Genomic DNA, 16,698 nt, shown 5'->3' with positions numbered 1-16,698 from the left:
TGGAGGACAGTTGGTCTCCCCCCTCCCACGCACACAAACACATTACTACTGAATTAAGAGTCTTTAAATGGGAGTATTTTAATGATTTTCCTAAGTTTCAGTCAAAATCTTCATTGAAGGGTCCTCTGGGGTCCCACAACCACCCTTTCACTGCACTGGAAGAGTGAAGAAAAAGCTGAAGAACACTTTCTTCCATGACTAAGTACTGTACTTAAGTACATCCTGCACTTTACTTGAGTATTTCAAGTTTTAACAACTTCTACTTCACTACATTTCAGAGGGAAATGCGATATTTTCATCTCCACTACATCTATTTCATAATTCTACTTACTTTTTAGCTGTGGTGCAAGAAGTACTCAAGAAATACACGTATTTGTAGCAAAGGAATCGAAGTTAAAAGTACTTGTTCCATGGAAAATGTATTAAAGTATATACAGTACTTGTGAAGATTTATTTAATTACATTCTACCACTCGTTTTCAGATTAAGATCTTAGGCCTTTACATTTTTGAAGCAGAAAACACATCAACAATAATGACCCATTCTATTGAAACAGCAGCACTGACATGGGCCTCTCTGCATGAAGAGTACTTTTGCTTTTCATACATTTTATTGCTACTATTTCCTGTACTTTTGTTTTTAGTCAAATATCAAACACAGGGCTTTTGCATGTAATTGGAGTATTTGTGAAGTGTGGAACGAAATGATCTGAATGCCTCTTCCAGTTCTGCTCTCTGGGACGTGACTCTGGAGGAAAGAAAATGATGAAATAATCATCTCATAGCCCATGTGTGCAGATGTTATGTCTAGAATCCATCATGTGAATAGCTCTATGGCAAATGTATCGACCTGTAACATTTATGAAATAGCTGACGACGAACCCTGTTCTGAAATCAGTCCTGTAAATACACTGAAGCTCTATTGTCAGTACATGTCATTATCTCCACTTCTCTCTTTTTCTTATTGTTTTTCTTCTATAATGTGGAACCGGATCCAGCATTGTGATCAGAGCCCAGAGAAAATGAAATGTGTTGTTGTGCCTTTGGGGAGTCCCAACTTTAAAAAGACTGATGCATTTAAAACAACACCATATAGAAAGTAGCATAATGTTAGGCTCACCACTGAATGCCAGAGACACATTGTGAATCCCATAGGATTATAAAGGCATTGTGGTTTTTGGTTGGGCTGGTTGGGAACAGGAAGTCCCATTTTATCCCTGGACATCTTGTGTGAGTCACATCTGTGGTCCCTGTTGACGGAACTTTTTGGCCGTGACTAAACTCCTTACTGGACCCTCGAGGCTATAACTTTATTACTTTGTTTGTTTTTATGCGCACTGCACTTGTGTTGTGAGGATTAGAGCCGTTAAACAGTCGCATCGGGTTTCTTTTCCCATCAACTGCTTTCATGAAGACTGAATTGACTCCATTACTGTAGCTTCATATCAAGGACAATACAGCACAGTGCTTCTTAGAGAACTGTGATTAGTTGCAGAGAAAAAGTCATTAAGCTGGCAAACGCTTTAAATGTATATATGTGATGGGAGAGACATCTAGTGGACAAAGTGTTCACAGGATTAATAGAGCTGGAGACTGGAAGCTGGAACTGAAGGAGTTATACTGATGAATACAGTTAGCTGCCATAAAACAACATGAAATATTGTGTTTAATTACTAACCCTTGTGTCTGGTTGATATTGACTTTACTTTCACACTGTCTGGGGTCTCACAGAACTCCAAAATAACAACAATATCTGCAAAATTAGCCATTTTTCTTTTCCTCTGGCCTCATTAAAACCCTCTCTTTTCCATAAACTTGACTTGTGCATTGAATTAAGGTGACCAAATATAAAAATCAGTGTATTTCACCAAATAACGAAATATTTCATGTTATATGGGCTGTGCATGAACAAATATATGTACCGGATGGAGAAATTCAAATAGACTAATTTGGGATATTAGAGGGGTACATTTTTTTGTGTTATTATTTAACAGTTGATTAAGATCATGGTGTTATGGTGTATTTATGAATTCATTTTCTTGTTTTTGTTCAGCAGAGAAAATGTAGTTGTGTTGTATATTCTTGTCGGTAAAAGTTTAAACAGTGACTTTTTTTAACAGTGACATAGACTGACTGTTTCAGACAGATTCTATATGAATGAGCGTGTAAGTAAAGAAAAATAAGTCGTATGGCAGTGAGTGCTTCATTTATGTGACATGAGAGACATCTAGTGGACTAAATGTTGGAGTAAATGTTGGAGTAAGTGAATGAGTAAACGTGCTGTAAATTAGGATTAAAGGTTGTGGCACAAACCTATCAGGTAGTGATAACTAGTTTTGTCACCTGTGGGAATGAATCAGTTGTGAATGGTGGCACACGTGCTGACAGACATCATGAACAGAAAATCATTGGGCTGGTCGATGCCTGCTCCACATTTCCAATAAGTGAAGTTAGGAAGTGGCCAAATATGCCCTAATATGTCAGGCTGTTTGTGGCTTCACACTGTGGCGTGTGTTTAAATCTGGATAAGGAAGGATTGGTCACCCACAACAGATAAATATCCATAAGTATTCTACACTCTCAGAAACAGGTCCAGTAGATTTGTGCTTTGTACAAAAGTGTGTAGCATTTTGAAGAACTTGTACTTCCTTCTTATGCTACAGCAGTTGCAGTAGAAAGTAGGATGGAGCAAATATCCACCATAAGCTACTGAGTGCAAGTCCTGCACCTCACCTATTCGGCCACTATACCTGCAACCATTTAAGGAATTTATGGTTCTTTATACTGTGTGACCCTAAATAGCCAAATAACGGCCATCTGGCTTTTTCCACCCAGGTGCAAATTGGCACCCCATAAATATAAATATAAATAGAACTGGTTAATGGAGAGGAGCAAATCCATATTTACAAGATGCCAAACATTGAAGTGAAGCTTTGTCTTACACTTCATGCACACTTTATTGCACACTAGTATTATATTTATTATAATAATACATACAATAACTATATACTTCTAAATATGTATTGCTCTTTGTTACCTTGTATCCTTTCTGAACTTTTGATCATAGATAAAGGAATATTTAAACACTTTTTAAATGTACTTTTTACAAAGCAGTGGTGGTTCTCCTTTAAATCTTTGCACAATCTGACTTCCGCATGAGAAAGCCCCGCCCCGCTGGCTCTGTGGACTATAATGCTGCTGCCTGATCACCAGGTCTCATGACTCCCCTGGCTCCTGTCAACATGGACCCTAAAGGTGCCCTGAAGTTCACACTCCTGCTGCTGGCCCTCGGCTCTTGTCGGCCGCTGCAGTACAACTACATCGATGAAGTGGAGGACGAGACTGAGCGCGCTGCCCAGCCTTCAAAATATGGCTCTCTGTGGCCTCTGCCGCAGAAAGTGCAGATCTCAGAGGTTTCGTTCAAGGTAACCAGCTCCGGCTTCAAAATAGTAGACGCCAAGGAGTCATCTGCGGGGCCGAGCTGCAGCCTCCTGCAGGACGCCTACAGGAGGTGAGAAGCTCCGTTTGTATCCTCTGTTTGTGGTTTTAAGCTCCTGCCGTCGTCAGTGCGGCGTTCAGGGGCCCCCGGGCACCGCATGACAAACAACAGCTCCCCGTGTCTGTCCCCCTCAACAGGTACTATGAATACATGTTTGGCAGCGCTAAAAGGCAGGGGCTGGGCAAAGGCAGGCGAGCGGGCCCCTCTGAGCTGACAGAGCTGCAGGTGTGGATCACATCAGCTGACACTGAATGTGACGGTTACCCTGCTGTGACTTCCGATGAGTCATGTGAGTCCTCTTCCGCCTTCATATCATATTTAATCAAGGTTGCATTTACTCAAGTACTGTGACTAAGCTGAAATTGGAAGCGTTTGAACTTTAATTGAATGTTGAATGATTATGATCATAGAAATACTTTACCAGTATTTTCAATGCAGGGTTTTTAATTGCAATGAAGTATTTTATATTGTTGATTATGTTTAAGGAAATACTTTCTCCACCACTGCCTACCATAGTGTCATGTGCAGATCTCTGCTGAGTTGTCAGCAATTGGAGATTACCTGGGTTGAAGATGCTACGGTTGAATGTTTAAAGCCCCTCAAGTGCAGAGGACTTTCTTACCATAATAACCACCTGCAACACTCTAACTGCAGTAATGAGGCACATGCAATGCACAATTGTTTGTGTCCACAGATGAGCTGTCGGTGGATCAGCCGTATGCTGTCCTGAAAGCACCAAAGGTCTGGGGAGCCCTGCATGGTAGGGTGTTTTTGCTTGTTATTGCACAGCATCAAAGCTAACTCTGCATTAGGGCCCTATCCCCTTATCAGAAATATTTAACAGGACTTCACAGGACTTAACTCACACAATGTCTTTCCATCATTTTCAGGTCTGGAAACTTTCAGCCAGTTGGTGTATGAAGATGAATACGGAGCTGTAAGTGAAAGGACGACATGATTGGATCTAATTTCTCCTCATAATGAGGACGATTTTTTTGCACTTAATCTAAAATGAGTCCGGCTGATTTTAACTTTGTACCTTTTCAGAAAAGCATCAATTCAACAGCAATCAGTGACTTCCCCAGATTTTCACACAGAGGCATCTTACTGGACAGCTCTCGGCATTTCCTGCCCATTAAAGTCATCTTGGCTAATCTGGTGCGTCAGTAAGACCTTCTTATGTTGTTTTCTCACTCTCTGTATTTACTGTTGAAATCTAATGTTTTTCTTTCTTCATTCACACAGGAAACAATGGCGATGAACAAATTTAATGTTTTTCACTGGCACATCGTGGACGATCAGTCCTTCCCTTACCTGAGCCGAACATTCCCACAGCTGAGCCAGCAGGTCAGGAAGACTAGGAAGATTAGAGTAAAATCTCAGCAAAGACGAGGAGCATTTTTCATATTGGGACATTGTGTTTTTTACAATCCTCCAGAAGAATGTGTTGATTGTTGTTACCATGTTCACAGGGAGCCTACCACCCATACACACATGTGTATACACCCGCTGACGTGAAGATGGTGATTGAATTTGCCCGTCTGAGAGGCATTCGTGTCATCCCAGAGTTCGACACACCAGGACACACACAGTCTTGGGGCAAAGGTGAGTTTTGCAAGTGTTGGTGCAGAGTCACTACTGTTTCCTCTTTTAGATTTTTTTTTTTTTTTTTCTTTCAGAAACTCCAAGTAAGCATTCAGAAACCTGCAAAGTGTAAAATAAAACCGCATATCTGCTCCATCTTTTCCTCTCAGGCCAGAACGATCTGCTCACACCCTGTTACTCTGGCTCCAAACCCTCTGGCACCTTCGGACCAGTGAACCCCATCCTGAACACCACGTACGACTTCATGAGTCAGTTCTTCAAGGAGATCAGCGCCGTGTTCCCTGACGCCTACGTTCACCTGGGAGGTGATGAGGTGGACTTCACCTGCTGGTGAGACTCTGTACACATTATCAAAACCTTCCTCGTGGTGTCAAAGATTAATTGGCAGCTAATATTTTGCGGCTGTTGTTGCCCTGCAGGAAGTCCAACCCGGACATTCAGAAGTTCATGGATCAGCAAGGCTTTGGACAAGACTACAGCAAACTGGAATCATTCTACATCCAAAGGTGTGTTGCTCATTTTATACTGCAGTAAGTTGCTTGTTCTCTATTCATTATCCAAAGAGGACAAAAACAGATATTTGCCTTTTGCTCTAGACTGTTGGAGATCGTCACCACGACCAAGAAGGGCTACATGATCTGGCAGGAGGTCTTTGACAATGGTGTTAAGGTAAGTAAAAAGAAACATTGTGTAAAGCTATGTCATTAAAATTCTTTCCAAGTTAGAGTTAAGAATGTGGGGTTTTAAATGCTATGTCGACCAAGATGTTTGGGCATTTGATTGAAGTACTTTATCCCCATTTATAGCTCATTTGTGTTTCTGTTTTTCATTCTGTCTTGTTAAAGGAATAGTTTAACATTTTAGGAAATACGGTTTTCTGCTTTCCTGTCCAAAGTTTGATGAAAAGATTGATATCACTTTCATATCTGAAACCAAAATATCATCCGGAAGTCACTGCTCAGTTTTTATGCAGGTTACACAAACTTTTTGAGGTGTTGGTTGGCTGATGTTGTTACATTTGGGCAAAGCCAGGCTAGCCGTTTACCCCGTTTCTAGTCTTTGTGGTAAGCTAAATGGTTTCTCGTGGTAGCTTAGTATTCAGCATGCAGTGGTATCGATCTTCTCAACTGTCAGCTAGAAAGCAAGTAAACATATTCCCCAAAATGTTAAACTATTAATTTAACCAAAACCGACAACTCGTGCATCAAGTATCTAACCTAAGTACAGCAGCTTGGTCTGTAATTATTCCAGTTAAAGGCAGACACAGTAGTGCATGTGTGGATCGGCGGCAGTTCTAATGAGGAGATGGGCAAGGTGACGGCATCAGGGTACACCACCATCCTCTCCGCCCCATGGTACCTAGATTACATTAGCTACGCACAGGACTGGCAGAAGTACTACAAGGTTGAGCCACTCAACTTCAACGGTCAGTTTTCATTAAAAAAAATGGCTTTTTATGTCTGATTGATTTATTTGGTGGAGGGAAACTTTGATTTGGGCCTAGATTATTGAGAGGGGAAAACAAAAAATCAGAATTTTGTTCAACAGGCTTACGCTTGAAAACTGCACAGTTGTGACAAGAAGAGCGAGTCAGACATTGACATGAAAAGAAGATGGGGCAGCGTGGTTGGTGGTTTCATTTGTTTCTTTCATGGGTTGATGTAGTTCACCACAGTGGAGGACCAATCCTGGTTTATTTGAATCAAAGACCAAATAAACTAACATTTAGTTTTATTTATGAAAAATATTCAAATAAAATGAGACTTAAATAATGTGGCGGGTAGACAAGATGCACACTTTGTCTTGTCCTGGGTTCAATCCACCATCCAAAAATAAGTCCGGTTTGGTCCTTCATAAATGTGGACCAAGACGAATATTGGACTGAACCTTTTTAAATCTCTAGACAATTCCTTTAGATGTTACCATGCCGTTCTGCAAGGTAAAAAGAAATGTAAGCCCAAGTACAAACACAAAAGACTCCTAAATGTCCTGGAAGCAACAGAAGGCTCAGACATTTTCGTCTTCGTCCCCATTTGTCTGCACCTTGCTGCTAATAATTCTTGTATGTATGTGTGTGCTGTGTAGCTGAAACCAGACACACTTATCCACGTTTGGAAAGGAAACCAGCAGCAATACCAGAGTGAGATGGCAAATGTTACATCATCAGGGTACCAGACCCTGCTGTCCACTCCCTGGTACCTGAACCGTATCTCCTACGGCCAGGACTGGCAGGGCCATTACAAGGCAGACCCACAGGATTTCAAGGGTTTGTGTCTGCATGATGTCTGATTTATTCAGCTTTACATTTAAGGATATTTGTTCTCTGCCTCTTTCAACTGGTTATTGCTGTATATGCAACCTTCCTCTTATTCAGTATTTACATACAGGTTTCGGACCTTTTTCTTCACTCATAGGATATTTTTATACTTTGTTGTAGGTCTGACTAATTTTATTTGCTGTACTCTTTAACTCTTAACACAGATCTGTTGTCTGTCACTCCTGTGCAAATATGTGTAAGCCTGTTGAATGAACAGAGAGAAAATAACTTAATATTCCACCACCAGAAGGGGAAAAAATCATAGATAATTCATAATAATTCAACTAGATTTAACATTTTCTTTCATTTATCACTCTGATCCAGTGGAGTGTTAGATTCCCTGGATGTTGGTTGGGCTGCCTGATCTCATCAAATATTAAATTTTAAAACAGGAACTGAAGAACAAAAGAAGCTTGTGATTGGTGGAGAGGCCTGTTTGTGGGGAGAGTATGTGGACGCCACCAACCTGACACCCAGACTCTGGTATGGCTCATGTGATTCCCTCATAAACTCTCGTCAGAAAATTAAGTTTGAACCTTGACACATCACATGATCGTAGGCTGATTTGCTTTTATGTTTTCTTGTCTTGCATCACTCACAGGCCTCGTGCCAGCGCTGTGGCAGAGCGGCTGTGGAGCGCCAAGGACGTGACGGACATCAACGATGCCTACAACAGACTGTCAGCGCACCGCTGTCGCATGGTGGAGTAAGCATCCTCATCGTATTCATTGCCCTCTGAATGCTTAATCATCTAACAGACAGCTTCCTGTTTAGAAAGGCTACTAATGTAATATAAAACACACTGTATGAACAGTACTGACACATTCATCACCCAATTATCTTTTTCTATCTAAGGCGTGGGATCCCCGCTGAGCCACTGTTTTCCAGCTACTGTCCCCGTGAGTACAAGGGTATCTGAAAACAACCAACAGAAGAAAAAAAAAAAAAAAGGGAAGCTGATCCGCACACATTCAATCCCACCTGTGTACTTTAAACTGAGAAATCAAATTCTACGCTAGCGTTTGTAGGCAAGTCACTCTATCAATGCTGAGTCACATCATCCTTCCAAGTCAGCAGATCATCAGAACTCTTGATCACATCTAATGTCATCACATCTTGAATTCATGAATGCACTGTTTTTGGTTTTTTTTTTATGAATGTTTGTATATTGATTGAGAATAAAATGTTTACATTTTAGGTGCTGGTCTGGTGTTTAATTAAAAAAAAAAAAAAAAAATCAAGTACGGAATATTTGGCTGTAAATGTATTTAGTATTGAGCTAAGAATATGATACACTATTTGTATTGTCCTCTTGCCTGCAGTGGATATTCATGCTATAAATAGCATTTTACTCTGACTACATGTTGGTAGTCAGATCTGATATTAGGTGTAAGTCCTGGAAAAGTCTCCTTAGGGACTAGCCATGCCTCTGTCTCAGAAGATTGGCCCCTTTGCTGAACAGTTGCACATTGCTGGGATCACAGCAGACCAGCCATTCTTTTCAGGAGAGTGTTCTGGTCCTGTGGGTTCATGGTCTCATAGGTGTCCAGCTCCAGGGAGAAGGTGGCATTGCCAGAAGTCAGTGTTCTCAGAATGGTGGAATAGCCCTTGAGAAGGAAACATGCATGATTGTGTAGATAATTGTCAGCGTGACACATTAAACCAAAAACTCCAGACAAAATGAATTCGATTGCATCTCACCATCATCTCAGCCAGGGGCACGGTTGCCAGCAGCAGCTTGTTGTCGTGACGACTCTGGATATCTCGGATGGTTCCTCGTCTTTGGGCCATGTCCCCCAGCACGGAGCTAAGGTGTTCCTCCCCGACAGTGACCTCCAAAGACATCACTGGCTCCAGGACCTGACCTCCTGCTAGCTTCAGGGCCTGCGTCCACACAAACACACCTGTCTTATCCATTGATAATCTTTTAGTTTGCAGTTATGACATAAGAAGCCATAGTAGTTTACCTTCAGCATGCAGCGGGACACACAGGCGGACACCATGGCAGGAGATGTTCCTGGTTCCATGCTGACACTCTGAATAAGTGTAGACACGCCCAGTAAAGGATAACCTAGCAATGGACCTGAAGGTGGAGGCAGGTATTGAAAATAATGTACATTTTAGTGAGCCTATTAACTATTTAAATAACAATTTGGCTATGCAAAAAAGAGGGAAGCGCAGGTTTGCAAGAAAAGAAATTTCATTAAGTAATACCTTGAAGATGTGAGCTGTGTACTCCATTCTCCACTGCCTCTTTGATTTCTGGCGATAGCTGCCCCTCCAGCTCTTCTGTGAGAGCTAATTGACATGAACCACCTGTAGAGGGGATGTCCACAGGTCTGACAGCCAGCTCCACTGTCGCAACATGTCGTCTCTCTCCAACAGTACGGTCCAATGTATCTACATCATGAGATAAGCGGGGAAATTCACACAGGAACAAAAACTGGCTTGATGGGAACTACATAACCTAACGCACCTATTACGAAATGTTCATTTGTAGTACCTGTAGTAGAGACCTGTTTGAGAATAGTCTCCCTGTAAGCCACCTGTAGTGGTCCGAGGTGGGTCTCAATGCCATACTCTCTTCGGATTCTATCGTGGATGATCTCGATGTGCAGCTCTCCCATCCCACACAAAATGGTCTGATGTTGGAGAGACAATTAGTTGAGCTGTGGCAGATGCTGTCACTAAAGAAAGTCCTTGCTAATCCAATGATGGTATTACCTGGCCAGAATCGGGGTCAACCCTGACTTTAAGACTGGGGTCTTCTCTCTGCAGGCAGTTGAGTGCATTCTCAAGATCTTTCAGGGGGAAAAAATAAATGTGTCAGTGACGGCGAGGTTGCTGGAGGATGTGTATCAAAACTATAATCACTGTCACTGACCGGCCTGTTTGGCCATGGTGGGCGGTTCTATGGTGCAGAAGAACACAGGGTCTGGGACCTCCACCCCTGAAAGGACCATGCTGGCATGTTCCCCACGCTTATTCCCTGCCCCGTCGCCCGCTCGGCGGGCTGCAGCTGCCGCTGAAGCCTTTGATGAAACAATGGTGTCCCCTGTGACTGTCTGCAGTGAAAGTGGGAAAAGATAAGTAAACCTTTGTAGAGAAAATCGCAAATAAAATATGGAAAGTGGTGTATAATCCCCTACCCCCTTCAGTCCAACAGTCAGGGCGATGTTTCCTGCCGTCATCGAGGGAATTTCTACATGCTGATCTGCAAACGGCACCAGCAGCCTACTCATCCTCTCACTACACACAACATGGTACAAAAACTCAAAGTTTTAACATATAAGAAGTTTGGTCAAAATAGACTGGTAGGCTTGGGTAGTTGCAATAAAGACATACATGCTGTTCCTGTTGATGTTGTGCACAGCAGTCTGTGGTTTCAGAGTCCCAGAGTAAATCCTAAGAAATACCAGAGGACCACGCTGCTTGTCATGGAGAACCTTGAAGGCCAGAGCACATAAGTCGTCCTTGTACCACCGCCTGTAGGATGATGAATGAGGAACAGAGCTCATGGTCTGACAACAACGAATAAATGCACACAGACACATATTTTCATAATAGCATGACATTTTCACTGAAAGACAATTCCAGCATGATTTGAATTTTTGCTCATTTTCACCCAACTTCCATCCATTTAACATCAACTGTAATAGCTCACTCAGAGTTCACTCACACCAGGTCGTGGTGCCGTTCACTGGGGGCAGGCAGGTAGGCAGTGATGGCATCTAATAGAGGCTGAACACCTTTGTTTCTCAAAGAGCTCCCGCAGAGAACTGGGACGCCTTTACGGGCCAGAGTCACCCGCCGCACAGCCTCCTGTAGCTGGGGACACATTAGCACTGTTTATTCTGTATTCAGAATAAAGTGCTACTTGTAGGCTTATATTGTAGTATCATGCAATGCAATACTTACTTTAACAGAGGGAACAGTGTCAAAATTGTCACTGAAATCAGTCAGCAGCAGCTCAGCAAACTCATCATCCAGATCAGCAACCTGGGATCGAGAACATAAATATAAACTGGAGAAAAATAAACTTTTGAATATTTAAAACTGTCAGCATTGCTGTGAATGACACGATGCGTACCTGCTCGATTAAAGCTGTCCTGGCCTCGCTGACCTCCTGCAGCAGCTCTGGCTCATCCGACTGGTCAAGAGGTTTGTTTTCAAACATTCGTCCATCGTCTCCCGTAGATCGTAGCTTCCATATCAGCTTCTGCTTGGTTAACAAGTCAACCACGCCTGAGAAGTTTTTGCCACTGCCGACAGGAATCTGTGAAAGAGGATAACAACTAAATCACATGGTGACATTAGGTTTTTACATTGTCTTTCTTTTGACACTTTATTCATCTTTATATAGTTTGTTTTGGATTGAATCATTGCAAATTGTACAGTCATGTAAATACATTTGGACTTATCTGGCTTTTTTAATAATCCTGCTTGATGGCCTACCTGCAGGAGGACTGGATTGGCTTTCAGCTTCCGTCGTATGCTCTCGATGGAAAAACTTAGACTGGGAGAAAAAAATGAAAGGCAGTTTACAGTTATAATTTAAAAAACAAGATAAAGAAAACTCATATGGTCAGATTGTCTAGTCACTCACCTTGCTGCAGGCTTATCCATCTTATTTAGGAAACAAACACAGGGAACATGGTGCTTCTCTGCTTGTCTCCACACGGTCATAGTCTGAGCCTGTTGGTGTTTAAAAGGAAATGATCATACGTAATCGTATCATACAGCACTACAAATGTTTAAATGAAGAAATAGGCAGTTTGAGAGCAGTGGGCTTACCTCAACACCGGCGGAAGCATCAAACACCGCAACAGCCCCATCAAGGACACGAAGCGCCCGCTCTACCTCGAGAGTGAAGTCAACATGTCCTGTAATCACACACGCGTGCAGTCACATTTGAGTGGCTGCACCTTCTCATTTCCATTGAAATGTTTTATCCTCACAAGGATGCTATTTCTACCTGGGGTGTCGATGAGGTTTATTCTATAACTTTTCCAGTCAAATGTGACGGCTGCGGACTGTATGGTGATGCCACGCTCCCTCTCCTGAGCCATAAAATCTGTGACTGTGTCCCCATCGTCCACATCTGAAACCAAGGAGCAGAAATACATAACAGAGACAAGAGGAAGCAGGTAATACACAAGGTAATAAGAAAAAAAACATGGTCACGACGTTTTCACCATCCTACACACCTCCTAGTGCTCTTGTATAGCCAGAATAATAAAGCATCCTTTCTGTAGTCGTTGTCTTCCCTGCGTCAATGTGGGCCATGATGCCGATGTTTCGGATCCTGTGGATACAGTGCACGAGTCAACATGGAGTCTTGAAGACAGCTGAATCTAAAGAGCATTTTAATGAACTGAGTGAAGGATGGAAGCACTTACTTTGATATATCAGGGTTGGCCACAGCTCGTAATGACTTGACATCGTCTACAACAGTGGACATTCAGTACAATGTCAAAATAATAACTAATGCTCATCAAGTTACAACAGCTCAAAGTGAAGTTTTAAAACTTCATGACAGTCTGTCACAGAAAGTCATGATCAAAAGCTCAGCTACTAAAGTATATTTATAATTATGTGAAACTGAGGAAATTCATATAATATCTGTAAAAAAAAATCGCACCTGGAAGAAAGCTGTAATGTCTTCTAACACAGCAGCTCACTCTGCACCTGCAGCCCTGCAGGACAGCAGGCAATAAATACCTTCCCTGTGAAAGACAAGGACCCTGTGGTGAAGTCAACACGATATTATCACAATATGGCATCTTCACCATTCAGTTTGGCAGATTGTATCTTACCCAAATCATCCCGTTTAACGTCCGAAAGGCTCTAACACACATACACACTGCTTATCTTAATACTCCCTCAAAACCGGTGTTAGCCAAAACATTGTGGGGCAACATTGCAGGCAGAAGAGCACTGAGCAATGTCAGCCCACTAATAATGGCAACACCGTAACAAGAAACAGGGAGTCTCACATATATAACCAACAAAAATTAATATTAAATGTTTGCCGGAGTAAAACATTTAAATGTCCTGTAAAAGATATGTAATATAGGCTGTCAAATGTCACGCTTTAATATGGTGCAGCTCCAAAACACATCCCTGGGAACAAACGTATATGGCTAAAATGTCCGGGCTCGAGTCCTGAAAATATTACAAAATATGTAGATATGTAATATAAACCTTAAAATTCGCGAATGAAGTAATTCATCAATTATTTACCGAATATATGTTTAAAAGTTACGTATTTTGTCTTTAATGTGGTTCAGTGTCACGGAAACATTTTGTTAAGCGGAAGCCGTCCATATCAAACCAACGGACAACTCGTTACGTCAGGATGACGTACTTCCTCTAAGTATCGGCTACGGGGAAAACAACACCTAAAGGACCCCAGCCTCAAGCAAAAACACCCAATCGTTTGCGTCTTCACCAACTGTTACCAACTGCGACGCATTCATCGTAATACTTAACTCCCGAAACACAAAATGGTAAGAAAGCAGCCCGTTTTTAAGTGTTTAATGTGACTTTTCTCAGGCAGTTTAACAGGTTAGCATGTTGTACTAGCATTAGCTTCAGTAGACATGTGGCGGTCTGACGTGCTGCTGTGCTCTGGCGTTGTGTTTATGTGGCGTGAGTGTATATGTGTATTTATTAACATGGAAACCATTTGACCTCGTGTGATTATTCATTATGTTTTATCCACTGTATATGTGCGTTAAGTGCCCGGTCATTTAGCTTTGGAATAAGAGATCGCTGGGTTTTTGCTATTAATCGTGAGATCTGAATTAACTGGGTTTAGTCGTAATCGATCAGATTTTTTTATGCGCTGGTGGCATTTGCGTTTCCACACGAATGAAATAGGTTTAGGGCAGCAATATATCATGTCTCAAAGCCAAATAGGAAGTACTCATAAAGCTTGTTTGTGTGTAATCTATAAATGTGCAATGATGTGAAAGAGACGAAAGCATCAGATCTGCACATTTGATGAGCAAACCGGACAATGTTTGGGTTTTTATGCTTGAAATTATTGATGTTAGATAAAAAAAAAAAGTTATTTTCAATAACTTGTAGATAAGTTTTCTTTAACAGGATGCGATGCTTGCTACATAAAAATGGTTTGATGCTAGTTCAGTGTAAAATCTACAAACAGTCTGACTCACTGCATGTTTGTTTTTCAAACTTACACCACTGAGCGAACTGTTAGAACAATTGGTCCACCATAGAGCTTCTGTACTGTATGTAGCACCGCATATGATAGTTTTTACTTGGAACTGGGATCCGTAGATTTCTGCATGAAACCTGTGCATAAGGTAAACTTCAAAATCGAATTTAATTGAATTGCATGTTTGCACATTCTTTTGTAGCCCCAGAACGAGCACATTGAGTTACACCGCAAGCGGCATGGCTACCGCCTGGACCACCATGAAAAGAAAAGGAAGAAGGAGAGCCGTGAGGCCCATGAGCGGTCTCACAAAGCCAGGAAGATGATTGGCTTGAAGGCCAAACTGTACCACAAACAGAGACATGCAGAGAAGATCCAGATGAAGAAGACGTGAGTATAGATGGAGAAAACCATGCTTGCCTTTCTAAATGCTGATTGATTTGGGGTGGGGGCATGAAAACTGCAGCCAACGAACAGCCAAACAATTCTTGTATCTTTGCAGCATCAAAATGCATGAACAGAGGAAGACCAAACAGAAGAACGATGATAAGACCCCAGAGGGAGCAGTGCCAGCCTACCTGTTGGACAGAGAGGGACAGTCCCGTGCTAAGGTCCTCTCCAACATGATCAAACAGAAGAGGAAAGAGAAGGCTGTAAGTACCAGATGAAATCTGCTCGTCAGCAGCCCATTTTTCAGTGTTTGCTGATGAGCACGCCACAGATGTGTAGAAATAACATCACTGATTTCTAAACACAAATGTGTAATGTTGTCTGTAGGGCAAATGGGAGGTGCCCCTGCCAAAAGTGCGTGCCCAGGGAGAGACAGAAGTGCTCAAAGTCATCAAAACTGGAAAGAGACAAAAGAAAGCCTGGAAAAGAATGGTCACCAAGGTTTGCTTTGTTGGCGATGGCTTCACCCGTAAACCTCCAAAATATGAGCGTTTCATCAGACCCATGGTAAGATCCCAGTAAAGCTGAAGTGCTTTATGTCATGTTACATTCTACACTTGAGCTAATCTCCAAAACTCTGTCCTCATGTGCATTCAGGGTAATGTTGAAGTTGAATTGTACAATTTCTGTTTTGAATTACATGTCTAACACCTAAATGGCTTCCCTCTCTTTATTCTACTTTAGGGTTTGCGTTTTAAGAAGGCTCACGTCACACATCCAGAGCTGAAGGCCACATTCTGCCTTCCCATCCTAGGAGTGAAGAAGAACCCCTCCTCCCCCCTCTACACCACTCTGGGAGTCATCACAAAAGGAACAGTCATAGAGGTCAATGTCAGCGAGCTGGGCTTGGTCACACAAGGAGGAAAGGTTATCTGGGGTGAGTGCTCATAAATCCATACAGTTACATCCCCTACACTTGTAGATAATCCAGAAACATCCATGTAAACAATAAATCAATAAATGTGTGCATGTGCATATGCAAGACCTCAGATGTTGGAAATAACATCAAGGTAAAGGAGTTAAAGCAATACAATCATTCTGTGATAAATTCCAAGGTCTGCAAAAACAGTTCAAATGTGACACTTGATGTAAATATTGTGTGTGTTCTGGATTAGTTTGGTATGTGATATTGTAACTTAAACATTTCTGTTACTTCGCAGGTAAATATGCCCAGGTGACAAATAACCCAGAGAACGATGGATGCATTAACGCTGTTCTGCTGGTATAAGACTCTCCACCTTTTATACAGACTGTGCCTGGAAACTCTGAATTTACATGAGGAGCATTGACACAACAACACTTGCAACAAAGAATGCGAAGACGGAAGACAAAGAAGAGCAGTGGGCTTCAAATCACACGACTGTGAGGAAGGTTGCTGACGCTGCACTTGGCAACACAACAGTGTTTGTAACAAATGGACGCTGGGGTAAATGGGGTAATTAAATAATGTTGTGATATAAATAAACTTCATATGACACCAGATAATTTTTTGACTCTCTTACTTCTAAAACGCTCCATATAATAAGAGGATTTTTACCAAGTTAAGCTAGCTATTTGCTCGGAAAAGCCAGGCATGTTATGACGAGCTGTTCCATAAAGTCAAATCGTTGCTACGGTAATCAGACTCATTTCTGCCTGTTCATTAA

The 16,698-nt window shown here is 41.9% G+C and overlaps 3 protein-coding genes across 4 annotated transcripts; 2 read left to right on the top strand and 1 right to left on the bottom strand.

The window, feature by feature from the left end:
* Nucleotides 1-3,188: 3,188 nt before the first annotated feature.
* Nucleotides 3,189-8,616, top strand: hexb (hexosaminidase B (beta polypeptide)). Of its 2 annotated transcripts, none has more exons than XM_070850144.1 (14): nt 3,189-3,509; nt 3,635-3,786; nt 4,192-4,257; nt 4,388-4,434; nt 4,545-4,655; nt 4,743-4,844; nt 4,970-5,102; nt 5,252-5,432; nt 5,522-5,608; nt 5,699-5,771; nt 7,188-7,368; nt 7,812-7,902; nt 8,021-8,125; nt 8,275-8,616. In XM_070850144.1, exons 1-14 carry the CDS (start codon nt 3,217-3,219, stop codon nt 8,336-8,338), a joined length of 1,686 nt encoding a protein of 561 aa, XP_070706245.1. In that variant the 5' UTR covers nt 3,189-3,216; the 3' UTR covers nt 8,339-8,616. The 2 variants fall into 2 exon arrangements, with proteins under 2 accessions (XP_070706245.1, XP_070706246.1); XM_070850145.1 differs by lacking the exon at nt 7,188-7,368 and adding an exon at nt 6,354-6,528 and having other exon boundaries at nt 3,191-3,509.
* Nucleotides 8,585-13,383, bottom strand: gfm2 (GTP dependent ribosome recycling factor mitochondrial 2). The gene is made up of 20 exons (XM_070850143.1): nt 13,236-13,383; nt 13,061-13,145; nt 12,819-12,864; nt 12,627-12,724; nt 12,395-12,520; nt 12,214-12,302; nt 12,026-12,114; nt 11,875-11,935; nt 11,510-11,695; nt 11,338-11,418; nt 11,099-11,247; nt 10,765-10,905; nt 10,569-10,668; nt 10,304-10,484; nt 10,144-10,220; nt 9,923-10,061; nt 9,634-9,819; nt 9,387-9,502; nt 9,121-9,303; nt 8,585-9,026 (listed from the first exon to the last, which is right to left on the bottom strand). The coding sequence occupies exons 1-20, from the start codon at nt 13,275-13,277 to the stop codon at nt 8,898-8,900; spliced, it is 2,304 nt and encodes a 767-aa protein (XP_070706244.1). The 5' UTR covers nt 13,278-13,383; the 3' UTR covers nt 8,585-8,897.
* A 404-nt stretch (nt 13,384-13,787) lies between these two features.
* nsa2 (NSA2 ribosome biogenesis homolog (S. cerevisiae)) lies at nt 13,788-16,537 on the top strand. The gene is made up of 6 exons (XM_070850896.1): nt 13,788-13,928; nt 14,805-14,992; nt 15,105-15,255; nt 15,380-15,559; nt 15,737-15,929; nt 16,213-16,537. The coding sequence occupies exons 1-6, from the start codon at nt 13,926-13,928 to the stop codon at nt 16,278-16,280; spliced, it is 783 nt and encodes a 260-aa protein (XP_070706997.1). The 5' UTR covers nt 13,788-13,925; the 3' UTR covers nt 16,281-16,537.
* Nucleotides 16,538-16,698: the final 161 nt, after the last annotated feature.

Source organism: Pempheris klunzingeri, chromosome 19 (assembly GCF_042242105.1).
Source record: "Pempheris klunzingeri isolate RE-2024b chromosome 19, fPemKlu1.hap1, whole genome shotgun sequence".
Taxonomy (NCBI): domain Eukaryota; kingdom Metazoa; phylum Chordata; class Actinopteri; order Acropomatiformes; family Pempheridae; genus Pempheris; species Pempheris klunzingeri.
The sequence above is the reverse complement of the archived record's forward strand: the minus strand, read 5'-3'. Positions and strand labels throughout refer to the sequence as shown.